The sequence below is a fragment of the Camelus bactrianus genome, chromosome 7 (assembly GCF_048773025.1).
Source record: "Camelus bactrianus isolate YW-2024 breed Bactrian camel chromosome 7, ASM4877302v1, whole genome shotgun sequence".
In the NCBI taxonomy this organism is placed as follows: domain Eukaryota; kingdom Metazoa; phylum Chordata; class Mammalia; order Artiodactyla; family Camelidae; genus Camelus; species Camelus bactrianus.
In genome coordinates this window covers 63,045,437-63,068,010 of record NC_133545.1, presented here as the reverse complement: position 1 = coordinate 63,068,010, position 22,574 = coordinate 63,045,437, and the positions used below count along the sequence as shown (strand labels likewise).

At 32.7% G+C, this 22,574-nt stretch overlaps 1 protein-coding gene across 15 annotated transcripts in view; it reads left to right on the top strand.

Moving 5' to 3' along the window:
- The window catches only part of AKAP9 (A-kinase anchoring protein 9), a 168,538-nt gene that overhangs the window by 30,711 nt on the left and 115,253 nt on the right, over positions 1–22,574 (top strand). For all 15 annotated transcript variants that reach the window (XM_045519934.2, XM_045519929.2, XM_010959466.3 and 12 more), the window contains exons 3-4: positions 17,271–17,525; positions 20,147–20,191. In XM_045519934.2, coding sequence (XP_045375890.2) covers positions 17,271–17,525; positions 20,147–20,191 — 300 coding nt within the window. The remainder of the gene's footprint in view (positions 1–17,270; positions 17,526–20,146; positions 20,192–22,574) is intronic.

The window sequence follows — 22,574 nt, the reverse complement described above, 5'->3', positions numbered from 1 at the left end:
TGTGTTTTTAGATTAGGACTTAAAAACTGGATTATAAGTGTAAGGTCATTCAGCAGACCTGTATGGAACTCCTGTTTTATACCAAGAGCTGGAAATAGAGAGGTGGTGACAATTTCTGTTCTCAGAGTTGAGTGGGAAAGACTGACACTGTATTTAGTAAGTGCACTGAGGTGGTACAGTAGGATTTTAGGTGAATTTTTTCGTTTGTTAAAATGTGTTAAATGCTGCTAGCTTGTTTTTAAGACTTTTTACAAAGAAGGCTCTTGATATTAATGCAGTGTCACATAATGCCTATCAAATAGTAAGTACTCACTAATTGCCTAATGAGTGAGCAGAATGACTATCAGTTAATGGGTGCTACTTTACTAGCATGTTGTAATTTAATAACAGTAATCCAGAATCTTGTAATTGAAAGTCTTTTATTGCTGTCATTAGAAATCAACTAAGTTGATTATTTCTGAAACTTTTTCAGATACTTGATTGTCTAAATGTCTTGTTCGTTCATTGGACTGAAATATTGTATTTGATAATCTAGTTTTACAAACCACAACTTGTAAACTATTTTCTTGGTGTTTCGCAAGCTGTTCATTGAAAAACTTCCTTTCTGAATCTATAAATGATCACTTTTTAAATTACCTTTAATGCATACAGTGTAGAATACTTTACAAAATGTTTTATACCAACTAAAATCTGCAGTGATAGAATAAGTTTTGGCATATGTATCCATTAAAATATTTCTGCAGAAACTTTCTGATTTGGGAAAATGCCCCCACATAATGCCAGATTAATAAAAATGTTACTGAAGAAGCTATATGTACTTACTTACATATGAAGACACCTGAAAAAAATGCACCAAGATATAAATGATGATTGTCTCTGACGGTGTTTAGTATTTATCAAATTCTCTGCAATATATTTCTTTAATGACCAATAAAAATATTTAAATGCCATTTTAAAAAACAATAAAAGCTTATCAAATAAAGTATGATAAAGAACACATTATAGTGTAATCCTGGAAATATAATTCTTAATCCAATGCTGCTTTCATTGTATATTTGGGATTCTGTATTATTAGATGTTTATAGATGTCCTTTCTGGTTTTGTAATTCTTTTTCCTTACTGTAAATTCTCATTGCCATGAACATGCTCTCCTTGCCTTGCTCCATCTCATCTGCCTCTTTTAACTTACTCTTTCACGTTTGCTGTGACTAGAGAACCCAGTAACTGAGCTTTATAGAATGATTTGTACTAGTCAGGCATTGATGGAGCCTGGTAAATGGGCTTTATGACAGTTTAGTTCTTCTACTGCTTGTGATGTTTTGGTTTGCCCTTGTATCCTCAACTACTTCTTTAGTGTTGATGTAGCAAGAAGCCTGACCCATGATGATGTGAGACATTACTGCATTAAGTAAATATTTTCAGAGCTGGGCTAACCCCATTTGCAAGGTGTTGAAGGGCTAGCACTACAAAGACTGTCCTTGTGTTGAAACAGACTATTTTAACTCTACTTTAAATGACTTCATTGTTTTTTCCAAGTAAAGTTATTTATAATATTATATAAAGTATTGTAATATTAGCAAACAAAATCAAAGACAGTTGTGTATTTAGTATAAAATGATTATTTCTGTAAATTCATGTTAAATATACTTTTTAACATTCTACTAATATAGCAGAGTTCAGTAAAACCAAAGTTTTGTACCAGCTATTCAGTACTTAATATAATTGGCATTGTTTGTTAAGTAATTATTGAAACTTGCCTGTTGCATTCAGTACATAAGTAATTATATGAGTTTTATTTGTTTAATGAGCATTTTCAGTTTGAAAAATAGTGCCAATTGTATGCAAAAAAGGACAGTGCTCTGTGCAAGCTGTGTATTAGGTTATTGCTAGCAAGACTTTTGGAGGGGGGTAGTAGTTAAGTTTATTTTTTAATGGAGATATTGGGGATTGAACCCAGGATCTCATGCATGCTCAGCACACGATCTACCACTGAGCTACACGCCACCCTCCCCACCCCCCACCCCCCCAAAGCAGGACTTTTCAATTACTGTTTCCGCTCTGATAGACATAGTTATGGTGAAAAATTGTTCTGTACATATTTCAGATCCACCGCTCCACCACTAAGAACGTTGCTCTCCATCCTTGTTTCTTTTAAACTTTCTAGTTTTTTATTCTTATATGTGGCATACCTTACTTAGCTTCAAAATGGATACAGCAGTTTGATACCTTCATCTACATTATTATAACAGTGATGCATTGTCTGTGACTTAAAAACTACTTCATGGCCTTTAGGCTTTGTTGAAAAGGCAAAACAAAACATGATTTTAAAAGTAATAATATGGAGGAAAGAATGGGCAGAGCAGGTTTCTTGAAGTGTATATTGAAGAAAGATTTTTAAGGCAAAGCCAAGAAATGGCAGGAACAGGGCTAGAGAAGTGGTTGCATAAAAGAGCTGTAAGATCAAATGAAGAGAGACTTGGCAGGGAGGTCTGGTGTCCTGTAAATGAAACTGAAAGTTGAATGAACACATGGAAAAGAGAAAATGAAAAAGATAGGCTATATCCAGTGACTGGAATATGACAAGATTGGGGCAAAAATTATATTCAAACAAAACACCTCTTATTTTTATATATAAGAAAGTTTGTAGTAAGAACTAAACTAATACTGCAAAGTATCTACCTGTTACAGGCTACTGATTATTGAAATGTAAGTGAATTTCTCCTAATAAGGAAGCTAGAGAAAGTTCTCATGGTATATTGTTAAGCATTAAATGATAAGGAGCATGATGTTTATTTCTCGGTTTCCACTGAAGTTCAAATTTTAGGCATCTAATTTCATTGGTTAGCATCTCTTTAAAAACTTTAATTTGGAAAAGCTTCAGAATTTTAAAAAGTTTATAAACTCATAAAGGTTGTTTTAGATCTGGGTGTGTGTGTGTGTGTGTGTGTGTGTGTGTGTGTGTGTGTGTGTATGTTTATGTTTATAATCCTTCTTTTGCCATACTAGAAAAAGGCAGTAGGACTTTGGAGACATTTATTTACTAATTTGGTCAACTAACATTTTTGAATGCCTACAGCTGCAGCTTATGAACTTTTACCTAGCAAGCATTTATTTAAATTATCATGAATTCTGTGCCTTATTATTTGTGGGAATAATCCTGTCATAGTTCATGATTCTCAACAGGTGAAGAGTAAATAAGGTAATAATTGAGAGCTTTTTGAGTTCTTCTGGTGCTAGATTATAAAGAAGCAATGATTTTTTTTTAATTGAGGTGGAATTCACATAAAAATTAAGCATCTTAAAACAAACAGTTCAGTGGCATTTAGTACATACATAACATTGTACAGCCACCATCTCTATCTAGTTCCAAAACATTTTTGTTGTCAGAATAAAGCTCTGTGTCCATCAAGAAGATACTCTTCATTTCCTTCTCCTCCCAGCCTTTAGCAACTACCAGTCTGTTTTCTGTTTCTATGTTTACCAATTGTAGATATTTTGTATAAAAGTAATTATATAGTATTTGACCCTTAGTGTCTGGTTTTTTTTTTCATCTAGTATAATGTTTCTGAGATTCATCAGTTGTAGTATATATTAGTACTTCACTTCCTTTTATGGCTGAATGATACTCCATTTTATGTATATACCATATTTTGTTTATTCACTCATTGATGGGCATTTGAATTGTTTCTACCTTTTGGCTATTGTGAGTAGTGCTGCTGTGAACATTTGTATATAGTATTTGAATACCTATTTTCATTTCTCTTAGGTATATACCTAGGAATGTAATTGCTGGATCATATGATAATTCTTTGTTTTTTAAGGAACCACCAAACTATTTTTCCATAGTGGTTATATCCATTCCTACCAGCAGTATATGAGGCTTTCTTCATGTCCTCACCAAAATTTACTGTTTTCCATTTTTTAAATTACAGCTATTTTAGTGGGTGGGAAGTGGTATCTCATTTTGGTTTTGATTTTTAATTTCCTAATGACTAAGAATGTTGAACATCTTTTTATATGCTTATTGGCCATTTGTCTGCTTTGGAGAAATACCTATTCAAGTCCTTTGCCCATTTTTAAAATTGGGTTGTTACTAACTTTTATGTTATTTTTATTTATTATATTCATATCACATCTATTTTTAAAATATGCCAAGAGAGAGGGAGGGATGGCGAGAGAGAAGACATGTACTCAGGCAGGTGATAGAGAGGGGCAGAGAGAGACACACATCTCCAGGAGGATTGTTTTCTTTTTTTAACCCCAGCCTTCTGGGCTTTGCCGAAATTTGAACTGTTGCTTCCGTTGAATAAGTTCTTGGTGAGTTGATTAGAGCATGGTGCTAAAGTTTGAATTCTGTTTGGACCAGTGAGTCATTTCATTCCATGGCCAGCTGTTTTACAAGTGCATGCAGTTGGTCCAAGGGGCACCTGTTGGGTTTTTGGCTGATCATTACCAATCCATTTTCACTGTGGGGAAAAAATAGCCTAATCTTCAGTAACAGAAAGATTTGTCATTTTCATATGTGAACGCAATAGGTCTATACAGATATTATATTAGTATAAGATATTTTTGTTGTCCTGTTGACTCCCCTTTTACTTCTAGTGTTTTTGTGGTCATGGTCACCAGAATATAACTCGGGATACTTAATCTTCATGTACACTGCACAAAGCTTTGGTTGATTTGCACATGAATTTAACACTGTTCCAGAAGTGGTTTTGCCTAGGTTATTTAAATTTATAGATTCTTTTGTACCATGAAAAATTCCTTTATCCTCTTTGTTCATGAACAGTGTGCTGTTTGTTTTTAGTTCTATCAGGGTTATGATTCTTAATGCGGTTTGCTATTTACTGAGATTATTATGTGTTCTAAAAGTTTCTCTGTAAGTCTAAAAATTTTTTTCCTTTTAAGAAATCATTTCTTAAAGCCACCAAAGTTATTTGTTTTTCTTTTAAGAGGTCATTTCTCAAAGCCTTCCAAGTGATTGTTTTCAATAGTAAGAACTACATTAAACTTTACTGTTCAAAATCCTAATTTGTAGATTTTTTTGAGGGGGTTGAAGGTTATTAGGCTTATTTAATTATTTGTTTAATGGAGGTACTGGGGGTTAAACCCAGGGACTCATGCATGCTAGGCATGCACTCTACCACTCAAGTTATACCCTCTCCCCCTGAATCTATAAAGATTTGAATTTATAAGTTGTATTAATTGAATACGTTATCTGAAAAGCTAACAATATAAAATCTAGAATACACTTTCCTTCTATTTCTTGATGCTGAATGCGTAAAATTAGTAAACAAAATTCCTTGTTTACTAAGGATCATTTATTGTGAACGCTGTGATTAGGCTGTATTTATTCCTCAAGGGTCTCACTTTTTCAAGTTGATATTGCCTTTTTGTTTCCCTAAGGAAGATAGGGACAGGGACCAGTTATAACTAAAAATATTAGTTCTTTGTATTTATCCAAAAGCAAGTTTAATGTATCAAAGTGTGTAAGAGGATGTAGGAGAAAGAGATTCAGGGGATTGTGATGGATGTCAGGCAGTGTTCTGAGTTAATTATCACACCATTTATGGTTGTTGACTGTGTATGTTGATTTCTTAAGTCAAATAAATAAGTAGATGTTCTAAAGGGCAAAGTAATTAGCAGTTATTTTCTGGGAGTTTATATATGAAATAATAGGTTATGGCTGAAAGTTATAGAAACTTTTCTATTCAGAGACAACTTTATAAATACTGGAATTTTTATGTAAAACCTTTTATGTTTGCCAAACTAATATTTAATTTTTAACTTGTATAAAGTTTTTTCCTAATCAAAATACATGTCTGAGCATTTCTACTCAGTGACTTCCCTTTAACAAGGGAACTCTCACTTTTCCACTTCAACCAATAGCAATTTCTAATAGAGTTTGAGAAAAAGAGAAGATAATACTTTGTTGTTTTTTTTTTTAAGTTGAGAAGAATATATATATATATTTAAATCAAAGGGTGAAATGCAGTATAAGTAATTTTAATTGGTTTCAGTGTTTTACTCTTATGACGGAAGAATCTATGTAGTCTTTTCCTCTAGGATTTGGATTTAAAAAATTTTTAATGTTTTAGTTTTCTCTTTTCTGTCTTATGTGCCATCATATTTTTGAGGCTCAGTAGTTCATACCTATTCAGAAAAATCTCAGTTGAAAACCAAAACTTTGAATTATTCTGTGATCATTTTTCTATATCCTGTGCACTCATAATTGAATCCCATTTTTTTTTTTATTCAAAATTCATCTCATACTTAACCTTTTTCTTCCTGTTCTAATACCACTACCCAGTAAGCCCACACGACCTCACCTTCTGTTTGGTTTCCCTGACTCACTCTCCTTTACTTTTCAGATCCAACCAATCACCACATTTTGCTGATTTTACCTTCTGAATATTTCTTGATTTATCCCCACTTCTGTTTTTACCTCATTGTCTCTCACATGGACAATGGAAAGGTTGACAGTGGAAGAAAGAAGAGTATGAATTTGATAATAATAGTAGCTACCAACTTTTGAGCACTTTCTAATGCTAGGGTTATGCTAAGAGTTTTACATTCATTATCTCATTTAATCCTTATGACTATTTTAGGAGCCGTGGGTACTGTTTCTATCCCTGTTTTATAGGTGGGAAAACCAGAGAGGTTAAGTAAATTAGCACAAAGTCATATTGGCAGAACAAGGATTCAAACCCAGTCTTTCTGGCCCAAGAGATTGTATTCTTAACTTCAGCTCTACACTGGCTCTTAAATCCTTGATCACTGTTTAGGAAGGTAGGATTGAGAGGCCTTGATAATTGGTTGTAAAAGTTAGGAGAGATGCTATGATCTGAATGTGCCTGTCCCCTCAAAAATCATATATGGATAGCCTAACCCCTAAGGTGATGGTATTAGGAGGTGGAGCCTTTGGGAAATTATTAGGTTATGAGGGCAGAGCTTTCATAAATGGGATTAGTGCCCTTACAGAAGAGAGACCCCTTGCCCCCTTCCACTACGAGAGGCTATAGTGAAAAGATGGCCAACTGTGAACTAGAAAGTGGGCTCTCACCAGACACCAAATCTCCTGGCTCCCTGATCTTGGACTTCAGAACTGAGAAATATACTACCCAGTCTATAATACTTTGTTATAGCGGCCCAAACAGCCTGTGATCAGACTTCAGTTTTCTGACTTGAGCATCTAAAGGGATGTAGGTGCTAGTCTCTGAGACAGAGGAACATGGACAACTTTGGGAAAAAGAGCGTTTGAGTAAAATGGGTCTCTGAGATAGGAAATGTGACATATTTGGAGGGTAACAAATATTTGAGTAAGATGAATATGAGTTTTGTTTTGGATCTGTTGAGTTGGAGATGTCTATAAGATATCCTATAGAAGTGGCCCAGTGTAAAATTAAATATAAATCTGGAGTTTAAGACTCTCTAGGCCATGATAGAGATAAATATTTGGCTTAGAGATAGCTGGCCGTCTAGGGGTGGGGAGTTTACTCAAGAAAACTAAGTGGGGTGCATACTGAGAATTGAATTCTGTGGAAACACCCTTTTTTATTTATTTTTAAAGCAGGTGGAGAAGTATCTGCAAAGGATACTGAGATACAAACTATTAAGAAAGCTAGGATATGATGTCTGGGAAACTAAGGGAAGAGTTTCAAGTAAGGAGAAGTAGCTGCTTGTCAAAAATGAGAAATCAAGTGTGATGGAGACTTTGAAAAATGACCTTTAGCTTCTGCAACAGTTGGTCAGAAAGGGAAACAAGGAATTTAGATTGCTGTGGGATGGGGAATGAATGGGAGTCAGGCAAGGGTGGTGAATGCTGTGTACCTTTTCAAGGATTTTTTTTGTGAAAAGCAGTATACTATAAGCTTGGACTAGACCAGACCTTCTGAGATCAAATCCTGGCTCTGCCATTTATTAGCTTTGTGACTTCAGGCAAGTTGCTTAACCTCTTTGTGCTTCTATTTCCCATCTGGAAAATGAGGACAATAAAAATAACTGCTTTGGGTTATTGTGAGGATTCAGCTAATACATATAGAGCTCTTAGAACATTTTCAGATTGTAAAAAATATTCAAGAAGTATTAGCCATTGTCATCATTCTCATGCCAGGGCATAGAGGATAAAGCCATATAGGAGAAAATTAGGTTGGAGAAATAGACTGGCATCGGATAATGAGGAGTCATACTTGTCAGTTGACGTGATATGGATTTTATCCTAAAAGTAGCTGAAAACTGTTAAAGAATGTGTATTTGGCATGTTTAACCTCTGAAGAGGTTATTTCCAAAAAATACATCCCATATTCAGGTAGGTATGCGCCTCCAGGTGGCAGTTGCATGTTACTGCTATACAGATGAAGCAGTAAAATCATGTATTTGTGTTTTTAAATATAAAATATTAACTGATTAAAACAGCTAAATGCAGGGACGCTAATTCTAGTATGGCTCTTTTGTCTCCCCAAAAAACTGATTAGTTAAGTGAAGGGGAGAAAAGCAGAAGGTTACTATAAAGATAGATTTTAAAGTAAGTTAAGAGAAGTATAGTTGGGTCTCATGGGAAACTGAAAAGCCATTTGGAACCAATGCCATTCTCTCTATCATCTCTTACTTCACTTTCACAATATCTGATACTCCTCTCTTTGCAGGTCAGCTTCCTTTGCCTGTGTATCAATTTGCACATGATCAAAAATTACAGGATGGGTCCCCAAATCCATTCTATTCAATGGAATTGTTTCCTACTATAGACACTTAAATAATTTTTCTCTCCTCCTTTTTTTTTTTTTAAATAGTGCGAATCTAGTCATAGAGTAAGCATGTTGCTTAATGATTCCCAAACTTTGCTGCACATTAGAAGCACCTGGAAATATTGAAACAGTTTCAAAGCCTAAGTCATACTCCATCTCCAAATCAGGAAATCTCAGTTGGAGCCAGGACTCACTATTTTTTCAATATCCTCAATGTGCAGTAAAGTTTGGGACCCACTGATAGCCACTTTGTGTGATTCTGCTACACTAAGTATTACACATCTTGAATTCTTTTAAGCCAGCTACTTTACTTGGTGTGCAACTGAAGAAGTAGGGATGATTTAATGTCAGAAGGAAAACTGTTTGTGTTGGTACAGAGAAAAGTATTTCAGTCTGCAACAGGACTAGTAGTTTGATCACGTTAAATGTACTTTGTACGTGATTTTAGGGATATTTGTATGATTATTGCATCATGCACTGATTTAAAAGTTCTTCAGTAAGATTCACCTCCTCTCTTACTTTCTGGACATTTTTCCTAAATCTTTGTTCCCTCATTCCAAGGGATGAATCTAACTGACTTATCTCGTCTCATCAGACTAGAGTGGGAGGAGTGGCTGGGGTGTCCCGGATGGTAGAAGCTATGAGCACTGGCCACTTCCCTCTGGAGGAAGTTCTACATACTTTAAAAATACTTAAATATGTTTCATCTACAAAAGAATACATATCAAATATATAGATAAGAGAAATGATTTTTTAAAAACTACCTCTATGCCAGTTACCCAGTTTAAGAAATAGAGACATTCAAATACATTTGAAACCTTCCCCAATCTAATCCCACCTCTTCACCACCTCAGGTAACTACAGTTCTGAATTTTGTTAATCAGTGCCTTGCTTTTCTATACAACATATGTTTACATGAACAATATATTAGTTTTCCTGTTTTAGAACTTAATGGTATGTTGTAAGCAGTCTTCACTGATTTGCTTTTTCTTCAGTATTATGTAGAAGACGTTCATATCTCATACTGTTCCTTTATAGGAATTTACCTCATTATACGTTCTTGTATTAATGAGCATTTGGGTTGTTTCCAGTTTTTCTTACTATTACATACACTGCTGCTGTGTTAACTTTTGCCCATTTTCTGATGCATAACATGTGCCAAGGGCCCAAAGGTGTGCAGAGATTGTGAACCCATGGTCCCTCAGTCCTTGGGGAGTAGTGACTATGTTGTGGAATGGGGTAGGAAGAAGAAGCGAAGTCAGAAAGCAAACTGATATTTGTGTGTTTATTATACACCTGGTTTCATCACATGAATGATCTCTGACAAATCTACCTTGGAGATGCTGATGGGCACTGAATACCTGACAGGGCAGGATGGGCCATTGTACTGACCAGATACAGCAATTCTTTTCTTTTTCTAAGTCAGTATGTCCTATAAAAAATATGTGAGTATCAGAGAAGATAGTAGTCTCATGGCTTATAGATGAATATCCTCAGCTAATAAGCTGGCATGTATTTATGCTGCTGAGAGAAAAAGCATCTGATACAGATATACCTTGTTTTAGGGATTCTCCTTTACATGAATTGCCATTTATTTACTAATTTTTTTTATTTTTATTGAGATTAAGCTTTATATTATGTAAAGACTAGATAATTTCAGGGCAAAGTGCCATTCTTCTCACCATTCATTGTTAGCAATAAGTGAGGTGACAGTGAAATGAAACAGAAGTAGGTGGCATCTAAACAGTGAGGTATAATGACCTGTTAGCATTGGAAGTTATGCTTATGGGGTGTAGTAAAGATGTCTGGAGAGGCTGATGAAAGAAAACAGCAAAATTCCTGGGATTTCTGCCTTATTTTTGTCTTGTGGGATGAGATTTTTGGTAGATGTGTAGTTAAAAATAGTGATACTAACATACGGGCCAATGGTAACTTTATTAGTGAATATTCTTTACAGGTCTGTTTGGGAGGGAGGCAGTGAAAATCTTTCAGAAAAGAAAACAGTTACCCATAGTTTCATAGCCTACTAGTAATCACTGTTAACAGATTGTTGGTTCTTTGTTTCTATGTATATTTTTAAACTTAACTTGCATCATATTCTGTGTGCAGTCTTGGCTTCTGTTTTCTCCTGATTTTATGTTGAGAGCATTTTCCCATGTAAAAATTTTTTTGGAAAACATCTTTGACAGCTACATAATATTACATTATATGGTTGTGCAGTAATGTAACCATGGATCTGATATATCATTTTAGTTTTTTTTTTTTAAAAGAAAAGATGCAGGTATTCTGAACTTCTTAAGGAATAAATCTAAAATTACTGCTTAGTCGTGGTGCCTCTTTTCTGTTAAAATTTATCTCTTTTGTACTCAACAGATATTTATTGAGAACTTATGTGTATTCACTGTTCTAGATTTAGAGTATTAATAGGCTTTGATTTTGATTAAAAATTCCCCCCCTCCTGGAGCTTACCTTCTAGTTATTTGTTCTGTAATAATAATTTGGCTTAATATAATCAGTAACATGAGCCTAAAACAGTATTTTGATAATTCTATGTACTTAGAAGTGATTTGTTCTAAACATAGTATAATCATTCCACTTTGTATTCTATAGCATTGTTGTTTATTTGGGATCATTTATTGAATGTTTATTGAATTGTTTCTTGAAGCAATAATTTTTATAATGTAGAATTCTAGCTTTTCTCCCATATGATTAAGTGAGAGTACAAGAAGAAAAAGGAAAAGGAACAGTTGATAAAAAATTTCCAAAGTGGGCATTAAAACTGGAAGATACTTTATTCATTTATGTATGTATTTATTTATTGAAGTATAGTTGATCTACAGTATGACATTAGTTTCAGTGTACAACACAGAGATTTAATATTTTTATAGATTATACTCCATTTAAAGTTAAAAAATATTTGTTATATTCCACATACTGTATGATATATCCTTGTATCTGATTTATTTTATACATCATAATTTGTACTCTTAATCCCCTACCCTGTATCTGGCCCCTCTCCCCATTGGTAACCATAGTTTGTTCTCTATATCTGAGTTCGTTTCTGTTTTGTTAATATTCATTCATTCATCTTATTTTTTAGATTGCACATGTAAATGGTAACATATAGTATTTATCTTTCTCTGACTTATTTCCCTAAGCATAACACTGTCTAGGTCCATCCATGTTGTTGCATATGGCAGAATTTCATTCTTTCTTATGGCTGAGTAATATTCCATTGCATGCTAACACACACAAGCACACATATACCACATCTTCTTTATCTATTCATCAGTTGATGGACACTTAGTTAGTTTCCATATATTGGCTATTGTAAATAATACTGCTGTGAACATTGGGGTGCATGTATCTTTTTAAATCAGTGTTTTTGTTTTCTTTGGACATACCACATAGGAGTGGAATTGCTGGATCATGTGGTAAAACTGGAAGACATTTTAAAAGAGCCTTCTAATCTACCTCTTCAATGTACAGTTGGAGAAACTGAGTTCTGTTGAGGTTAAGTAGCTTGTCCAGTGTCACATAGAACCTTATTAGGGTCTCTGTAGATACAACAGTTCAGTACTTCATTATATGTAATCCATGTTCTTTTTGAAACATTATTTTCATTCAAAAAATATTTTGCCTACTATGTGCCAGACAATGAAATGTATTAAAATATGTAAACTTCAGATGATTTTTTTAGGCTGTAGAATCTGTTTTCTTCTTAGACATGAAGATTTTCAAAACTTTAAGGAAAAAATTCGCATTGAAGGAGACTATAGGATATAAAGAAGACTCCTAGCTCAATAATGTAAAGTTCTGTGGTCTTTTCCATATCTGACTTCCTTGGGTCTATTGGCATTGTTATTTTCTAACAGTTTGTATCTTTGCGATACTTTTGGAAAATGTGCTTCAGAGAATCTTTAAAGTGTTGCTTTTGTCTTCTTTGCTTTCAGTTGCCCTACTTCACCTCTACATACAGACTGTCTTTGGGTCAGCTGTGTTAATATTTCTGTTTTCATAGTTAGGCCCCTGGAATTTTGGTGTAATAGTTTCTACAGAGTTCTTGTGCAACATTCATTAAGAAATATTACAGAGGTTTAAAGGCAGCACTGACAAGTACAAATAGTCACCATAATTAGAATTAATTAGGGTTTTTAAAATTTTCTACAGCCAAAACATAGAAAATAGCTCTGCTTACAGCTGTTTTTAAAACGAGAGAAAGAACATTTTTAAAAAAAGTTTATAATATTCTTTTTGAGGTGTGTGTGTGTGGTGTGGGAGGTTGTATGTGTGTTTTTTCCCCAGTGTTTTCAAAAAATTATTTGTTGATTGGTGATTTCATTTGTTAATGCCTTTAAATTTCATATTCTAGGTTTAATGTTAGTGTTTTTAAGTTTAATGACGAAGGAAAAGAGCTCAGAATGCATGGAATGCAAATTGGTATAAAGGAAAGAATACTGGATTTGGAGTTAGATGTTCTTGTTCTGTTCTGTTCTGCCACTTACTCTTGGGCAAGTAACTCATATTTGTCTTCAAATCTTACCTTCTACATTCTATTCTTAGTATTTCCTGACCTCTCCCTACATCCACATCCAAATTCTTTCTGTTACAGACCTTCTTTAGTACCTACACTTTTTCTTCACAGCACTTTTTATCTCTTGAAATGACAGGTTTCCATGTCTGTGTTTGTTTAATTTGTTCTTCCTACTTGGATTACAATTCATAGGAGTAGGTTTTATATCTGATTCATTACTACCTGTCCTGTAGGTAGTAATTGGTAATTGTAGGAAGGCAATAAATATTTGTTAAGTAAACGAACTACTCACTACTACCTATAATATGCCAAGTTTTTTCCTTTATAGTTATAAAAATATAAAACTCTACAACCACACTTCTTATAGAAAGCCTTTTTTTGGGAAAATCAGGGCAAGAGAGGTTCCCATACCATCTCCTTAAAGATATATAGGACTGTTGAGTTCACAAAATTGTACACTGTTATCTTGTTTCTCACAACTTTTATGAAATATTAGGCTGGCTGGACTAAGAGATCCTACTGTTAGGACTGTATATTTCGACTCATGTATAGCATAGTGCCTGGCATATAGTAAACACCTGATGAACTCTAAAGAAACAGAACAGATTCCAATTAGTAGTTTTGGGTTTTTTTTTTGAAGTGACATTTAAAAAATTTGGCATGTTTTTTACAGCATTTAAAAAGATCCTTGTTTTATTCAGGATGATCGTTTATAAAGTAATTAGTATTGAATTTATGGAGTAAATTATTAGTCTTTTTTACTTAGTCATTTATTCATGTTCTCGTCGGAGTAAGACATTTGCTTGAGATCTGAATTAGTTTTGAAAGACAAGGATATATGGTCATAATATCTTTCCAGTAAATCTTGCAACTATTTCTGTGCCTACATATGTTAACATTTTTATAATTGGCTTCCAAATAACAAACACAGATGGCTCTAGTCTGAATTTTCAGCATGTTTTAGAATAAATGTTTTCCTAGTAATTTAAAGTGATTCATTTCAGTATCAGATGATTAGCTAACTGAGTAGAATTTCTGATTTCTACTTGTCTGCTAGCTTGCCATTTTTCAGATTTAAAACAAAAATGGCTCAGCTACCTATAAGAAATTAGATTTATGATATGATCTTGTTCACTCTATCATGGTTTTACAAAACAGAGCTCTTTCTAAAAAGCTGTTGTGGGTATTGCTTTTCTGAGGATTTAATTTTGTTATTTGTTTGTTTGGTTTTCTGTTTGTTTTGCCTAGTGGGGGAGAGATTATGGTGAAAGGGATTATTTTGTGTTTTAATTCATTTAATTGCCACCTTGAATTCTGAGACCATTTAACTTTTTTATATAGTGGAATTAGATATGCCTATTGTATCATTTTGGTTCTCAGGTTTTATGGAACAATGCTTCAGATGATTGCTTAGTAGTAATTTTTCTGTAAAAGATATATCATCTTTTTTCACTCAACATGTATTTATTGAGTACTGTTCTAGATTTTGAATATCTAGCAATGAAAAAAAGTTCTTTCATGGAGTCTACCTTCTGGTTAATTGTTCAGAAAAAATAATATGACTTCATATCATCAATAACATAGGTCTAAAACAATGTCTTGGTTGTTTTATGTCCTTAGAAGTGATTAATTCTAAACACTATAACAGAACAATTCTACTTTTTATTCCTTAAGTAGCTATTATTAACTTTTTCATTTGGGTTCATTGAGTAATGGATACTGTTGTCTCAAACAGAGGTTTTTTTTTTTTTTTTTAAATCAAGCTTTTTATAATGCAAAATTTTAGTTTTCCCCTGTGTACATATAAATATTAACTATAAAGTATATATAACCTAACAGAGTTGGAATTTTAAACAAAATCTTCATCTTTATCCTAATATCTTCTGCTCCTGAATATATATATATATATATATATATATATATATATGTTTTTTTTCTGAATATATTTTTAAATATCCAGAATGTCATTATTAATTTGGGGGGGGTGCATTTTTTTCTAAGGAATCTTTTCAAAATGATGTGCCTAGACTTTTGATTCTATTTACAGATAATATATAATAGTGTTTAAGTTGGTTTCTTTTTAAGAATGAATTTGCTATCTAAAGTAGTTTAAATGCATTCCAGCAGCTTAATAATGTACAAATAGAGGCAACTGGTCTTGCATCTGTTCCTTAAGCAGATAGTACAATAACCAGCTAGTTGCTAAACAACTGGGGAAAAAATTTAAATGTGAAATATTTTTATATTCTACAGGGTCAGTGATTAGATATTTCTTATTAATTGGACATATTTATTAAGTAAATAGTACATATCTATATACTTTTCATCTACAGCAGATAGAAGTATAACATATACTGTATTATTCTGTAGATTCTAGTATTTGTCATATATTTTGATAGTTAATGATACCAATATCATTAAGATTGCTTTAATACTTTGTAGCATAAGAAATTTACTGGCTTTCTTTTTAATTGGTCTAATTTATAGTTTTATAATTAATATGTTAGTATATTTCTTCTTTTTAAGGCGCAAAGGGCTTATACCTAGTCCTGTCGTTTGTTTCTCTCAGAATGACTAAGAGCTCAAATTAAATTTAGGAGTTGGTGTTAAATAGTTACTTCGTATAAAATTTAGCAGATTTATTGCATGAAAAAGGACATTTCAAATGAACATAAGGAAAAGTACCTGTAATCTCAAATTCAAAGACAGACCAAAGTTTTATAGACCAAAGTTTAATGGTTCTAGCCTTCTAGAATTTAACCATGCCTATGCATACAATGTTATTGAAATTCAAGGTGGATATAATTGTTGAAGACTGTGAGCCTGAGGCTTGCCTTGTTTTTGTTAAAAGAGATGCACATAATTTTCCTTTTATTAAAAAAGATTATATTTCAGTATTATACCTACTACTGTGTCATAAACATGTATTATTAATAATGCTTTACATTAATATTTTAATATTAATAGTGATTTGCATTAGTATTATTTTTAATTGAGTTTATCCCATGTTGCTCAAAGTATGTAATGTATACTTCTAATTTAGGTAGTGATGTTTTACGTGATATCCTGATCCACTATTAAATAACAGCAGATAGTATTGTAAAACAGTTATTATTCTTCCAGGTTTCTTTAAGTCCATCTGCTTATGACAAGCCAAAAGTCTGCTTGATGCTTGTAGATTCTTAGCACCCCTCTAACGCTTGCCTATTTCTCTTAGAACCTTCAGTAGTATATCTAGCTAAAATTTTAATAATATAGTTTCATTTTTCATTGTATTCATTTTTGTTTTGTATTTTCTTTTAAAAAAACCTGCAAGTGATACTGTCTTAATTTATAACAGGGATAGAAAGTCTTCTTTTAAAATAAATTTAAATAAGAGAAGTTTACTAGTTAAAACATATTAAAGTAAGTGGTAAATCTAGGTACCACTAGAATATGGCAAAAATCCTGATGATGGCGTGCAAATGATTAAGGGCTGAGAGGCACTATTGTTTGAAATTGAAAATTTAATTTTTTCTCATTGTAAGCAAGGCTGCAGTGATCGTTTCTGTAGCTAAATCCTTTTACATTGAATAATTAAATTTACTAGTATAAGTAAATAGAAGTCCCAGAAATTCCACAGAGCAAATGCATTTGGAGCTCCTATGTTTTTATATAATCTCTCATCTAGAGATTATAGTCTCACTGGACAGTGAAATGAGAGTGCCTGTTTTTCCTTTTTCTATTCAGCTCTGGGCTAACTTTTTTTTTCTTTAGACATGATATTTTTAGTTCTTACTTCTCAATGTTTGTGTAGCATTCATTCAGAAATACCTAGTTTCTTTGCAATTCAGTAGTCATTCTTATATTAAAGACAGTAACAATTGGCCTTTATTTTGTCATCGTTTTAGTGATGATTTGATCCTTTAGCGAAAGTGACTCCAAACCTGCTTTTTTCTTATGGTGGTTAAGAAAAATTATCTTTGATAATAATGATTTTTTTTTTTCTGTAGCTTGCCCAGTTTCGACAAAGGAAAGCTCAGTCTGATGGGCAGAATCCTAAGAAGCAGAAAAAAAAGAGGAAAACTTTAAGCAGCAAACATGACATGTCAGCATGCCATGCTGTGAATATTGAACAATCACAGAGTGATGAGATGTGCATAAATAGTTCTCAGAGATTAGGATCAGCTGTGACTCCTGAATCCACAATAATGAGAACTTTACACAGTGGAGAAATAATTAAACGTGACCAGGTCTTCTCTGTCGAAGTAAGTATTCATCCAGATTTTTAAACATTAGCGTTCTAAATGAAAAGTTGTTGTAATGACAGCACTCATTATTAGCACCCTATGCAGTTTCTGTGAGCTTGATTCAACAAACATTTGTTGAGCAACTATAATACACCAAGGATTGAGCACCAAGGATACAGAGGTAAATATGACAGTCTTTGTCCCTTAGGGGTGTCAGTCTAGGGGGGAAGGCAGATGTGTACTCTGATTAAAGCTGTGCTAGCAACAATGTCCATGGTGCCCTAAAGTACTATGATTTGGGAAAACACCCAAATCAGTCTTGTATGTGTTATTTGGGAAAGTTTCCTGGAAGAGTTAATAGATCTGAGTCTTGAAGTGTAAATTTAGAGTTAGCTAGAGGCAAAGAAGTAGGGGAGACACCCTCTGTGCCAAAGAATCAGCATTCGCAGAGACATGAAACAGTGTGATATGATTTGGAAACTGTAAGTTGTTTAGTTTTAAATGGATTACAAAGTGATGGGGATGAGGTGGTGGTAATGGTGAAGGAACAGAGATTGTACCTGGCCCATAGAAAATTTTCCTCAATAAATGCTAATTTTCTTCCTCTCCTTAATGATGGAATTTTCCAGAACAAGATGAGGGAGAAATTAAGAGTGGATTGGTGGTAATGGGATGGTGGATCTACCAACTAAGACCAGGAGTAGAAAATGATGAGATGCTTACAAGGGAAGAGTGTTGGATGAGGCACATGAGGATTATAATTTGAATTGTGCCTTGGCATATTTATGTGGAAATAGAAGGCTCAAATATAGGGATTTGAGCTTTATTCAAGAGTCAGATGTTATATAGGTTTATTATTCGTCTTAAAATGGTCTTACTGAGTTTTTCCAACATAGAGTCTCTTGAGCATTTTGGATATGTAGATAATGTTTTTGATTTTATTCAGATATCTTCAAATACGCTTTCTGACCCTTTCCTCTCCTGAGTCTCCATTATGCATTTGTTAGTATGTTTGGTATTGTTGCACAGATCTCTGATCATCTGTTCATTTTCTTTATTCTTTTTCTCAGACTGGATAATTTCAATTGAACTGTGTTAAAGTTTGCTATAATTCATTCTTCTTCCTCCTCAGATCTGCTATTAAACCCCTCTAGTGAATTTTACAGTTCAGTTATTTTACTTTTAACTCCAGAATTTCTCTTTTGTTCTTTTACAAGTTTTCTTTTTTCGAGTTTTCTGTACTTGAAAAGGCATTGTTTTTATAATTATTGTTATAATTTACTTTTTTAGACATTATTTACATATTTGACTTTTTAAAAAATAGCTAATTTAAAATCTTTGTCTATTAAGTTCATCTGTGTTTCCTCAGGGACAGTTTCTACTGACTGATATTTTTCTTGTGTATGGGCTGTACTTTTCTTTTTCTTTATGTATCTTATAATTTTTTGTTAACATCTGGATCTTTTATGTAAAATAATACGGCAACCCTGGTGCTTGATTTCGTTTGAAGACGTATTATCATTTTCTGCCTAACAAATAAATAGCTGGGCTCTTTACCCAGTAGAGTTTCAGCATTTCAGGTACAAAGTGTCTTGTTCACCATTTTATCCTCAGTACCACAGTTTTTAGTACACAATATGCATTTAATCAGTAGCTATTTAAAAGGCATAAGTGAGTGAACCATGAAGACTTGCATTATGAAAGTATTTTAGATTTAAAAGAGGGTCACGTAAGTTAAGAACCACTGCTACAGAATTTTAGAATAAGGGTAGGCTTACTTCTGTTCCTGGCATCAATTACTACATCAGAGAGGAGGTAGACTTAGTCTTGAATGATGAATACAATTTCCGTAAGTGTAGATAAGAAGGGAGACAGTGATAGTTCATATTTGTTGAATGAAAAGGTGAAATATCTGGGTCTCTTTCCTCACTTGTAAAATTAGATTCTTAGATTAAATGAGAGTGTGAACAGTGAACGCAGTGAAAATCTAGGTTTCCCCGTTGTCTCTTCGTAGTACTTCTAAGCTGAGTGAAAAAGCCATTCATTTCTTCCCAAAATCCCAGGGATGTAAGGATGAAGCAGGAATGTCTTTGAAAGTTTTTTGTAAGCTGAAGAGGTGTTAATAGTAACAAAAGTTATTTTTCTTCAAGTTGTTACTACTTTTCTAGGATCAAGATTTGATGATTCTTCTTTTTAAAGAAATTGAACTTTTTTGATGAACATTTTAGGGCTTTGTTTTATTTAAGAGATGCAAAAATTTGAGGGATGATATCTTTTTTGGTGCTTTTGTCTTACGAGTGATTTGTAGTGTATTAAAGACACTGTGAAAGTATCTCTTGATAGTTTTACATTTAAAAAATGGCTAATAATAAATTTCAGTGTGTTATTTAGCCATTGTGACTTATACAGTGAAATTTTTAAAGATTTCAGTAATCTTTTACTTGTGTTTTAGTAATATTTTTGTGAGTTTTCTATCATAAGTTACCAATAATAATAGGGGCTAACAAGTCGTACAATATTTGGGGGTGCTTAATTATGTTTGTGAGTTTTCTATCATAGGTTACCAATAGTAATGGGCTAATAAAGTATAATATTGTGGGGGAGGCCTTCATGTAATCAATTTTTTCTTTTTGTTTTAGCCGGAAAGTGAAATTTCAACCACAGCAGATGATTATAGTTCAGAGGTAAGAATAAGTAATACTATGATTAACATTTTATATTATTTTTGAAATTATTATTGATTATTACTACTTTGTTACTTGCAACTCACATTCTGTATTTTATAAATATAATAAAATATAGCATAACATGATATAAATGACCTAGAAAACCTGAAGTTTATGTTTTTCTGACATAACCCTTTTTTCAGATTATTATATAAAGTCTTAAATCTATTTTAATAGCTTGCTCCTTAATTAGATAGAGGCTTTGTTTTAGTTTTTAGGAAAGTGTTTGGGCTTCTAAGATACATGATTGTTATAAGATATCCATATTTAACACAGTAAACATTTCATATTATAAGCTATTTTTTTTTTTTTTGAGTAATGCTTTTTACAAACACTTGATTTCTAGTTGATTATGTAAATTCATTTATGGAACTTAGTGTTGCAATAGTGATTGTTAATTTAGGTAATAAAAGCTAATGTAGGCATTGGCCACTATAGGAAATAACCTTTTTTATGGGTTAATAAACATGTGTCATTTTATCTTTTTCATATTCTTTCAGATATGATTGTCATTTTTTTGGTTCAGTATTTGAGGACAGGACATGGAAAACTTTCTTACTCTAAATGGTTCACCAACTCAAGTGTATTCTATAAGTTTTGAATTACTGTAGGGTTCTAATGGAAAAAAGAGCTTCATGTACTTAAATGAACTTACTGTTTTAGATTGCTAATGGGAGTAACAACTTTTACACTTCAAAAGTTTAATGTGTTTAAAAGGTGGAAATATACTTATTAGTGATCTGGTCAAGAAAATAATTAACCAACATTAAATAAATAAATTAGTGCCCAATTTAGTTGCCTCTAAGGGAAGTATGTTAATTTAGAATCACAGCTTGCAATTCAGAGAATCTGCCCTTGTGACTTTAAATTTGGGGATTACATATGAAAACACTGCTTTTCTCTTCTATAATACCTGAATTCTTATAGCTCGTCTATCTTGATTGAAAGTTTAGGATGGTTTGGAGCTTAAATTGTCTGTCTTTTGGGCACCCCAGGACTCTACTAAGTATATTTTTTTCGTTATACTAAAGTGAAATTTTTTATAAGCCAGATGGCTGCAGGTCAGACCATCTCATACATGCCTGTGAAATTTGATCAAAATTTATATAGCCATTTTCTCACATTGGGATAAGACAGTAAAATTTAATTTTTATTAATGTAGATTTGACAGCAAAAGATATCAAAGATTGTTATTTTCGGGTTCTCTTTATGAAAGTGTAAATTAACAATATTGGAAATTCTTGTTACACTAAGACCTTTTTTTGCTTGAATTTTTTAAATTAAAAAACTAGTGAGGATTATAATATGATAAGGTCCATAAAAATGTGTTGAAACTATGTATCTGTGATACCTAATAAATATGGTATGTTTCAAAAGAAGGTATAAATAATTTTAAAACATAAGTCCTAGTGGGTAAAAGTTAGCATGTTGACCATATTTCAACAATAAGAAATCTATCTTACATATATATGTGTGTGTAATTTTATGTATTTACGTATACATTACATATGTATATAGTTATATACATGAATAATTATGCACATGAATAAATTTATACATATTCATCCATATATATTTTTTCAAACAAAAGTTTCAGGAAAGATACTTTACTATGTGACTAATCTCTGATAGTTTTTCTTTTTAACGCAGGTTACAGAAACTAAATCGATTAGCTGATTCATAACTTGAAAAAATAGTAATTTTGAAGGTTACATTGAAAGATAATTATGAAATAATTTTTGACAGATTTGACCTAATTTTGAGTCATAACCCTTGTAATATTATACATGTTGGACCTGGATTTACAACGGATTATACTTTGAGAAACTTGCATATCTCACTGTGTCTATAGAAATTAAGTGGAAAAGTTGATAGTCTGCAAAATGTTTAATGATGTCTCAACAAGATTGCTATGAAGGATGCTGCTTGAAACCATGATATTCTGGGCTAGTTTTGGGTCCTTAGCCACTCCATTTAATGACATTGTACTGGTTTGACCGAGGTAGAATTTCAGGGGACTTCTAAGCCACGTTTGCCCTTTCAGGAGGCAGAAAAATTATTAGTAGGTTAAATGTATAATACCGAGGAATAAATTTCACACTGTAATACTCTTCATATTAGAACTCATTTCTGAGTAACACCTCAAAAATGAAATTCCTTTCTAGGCAACATGTATATTATAACTTCACTACAAGTATCAGATTTGTGAAGTTTAATGATCTTGGCTATTCTAGTTTGTGTTTGAGTGTTCTTAAAATTTCAAAATTGTATAGTTTTAATCATAGGCCACATAATTAGTTATCTTGTACTTTATCTAAATATCATTGTCATTTTTCTGGTA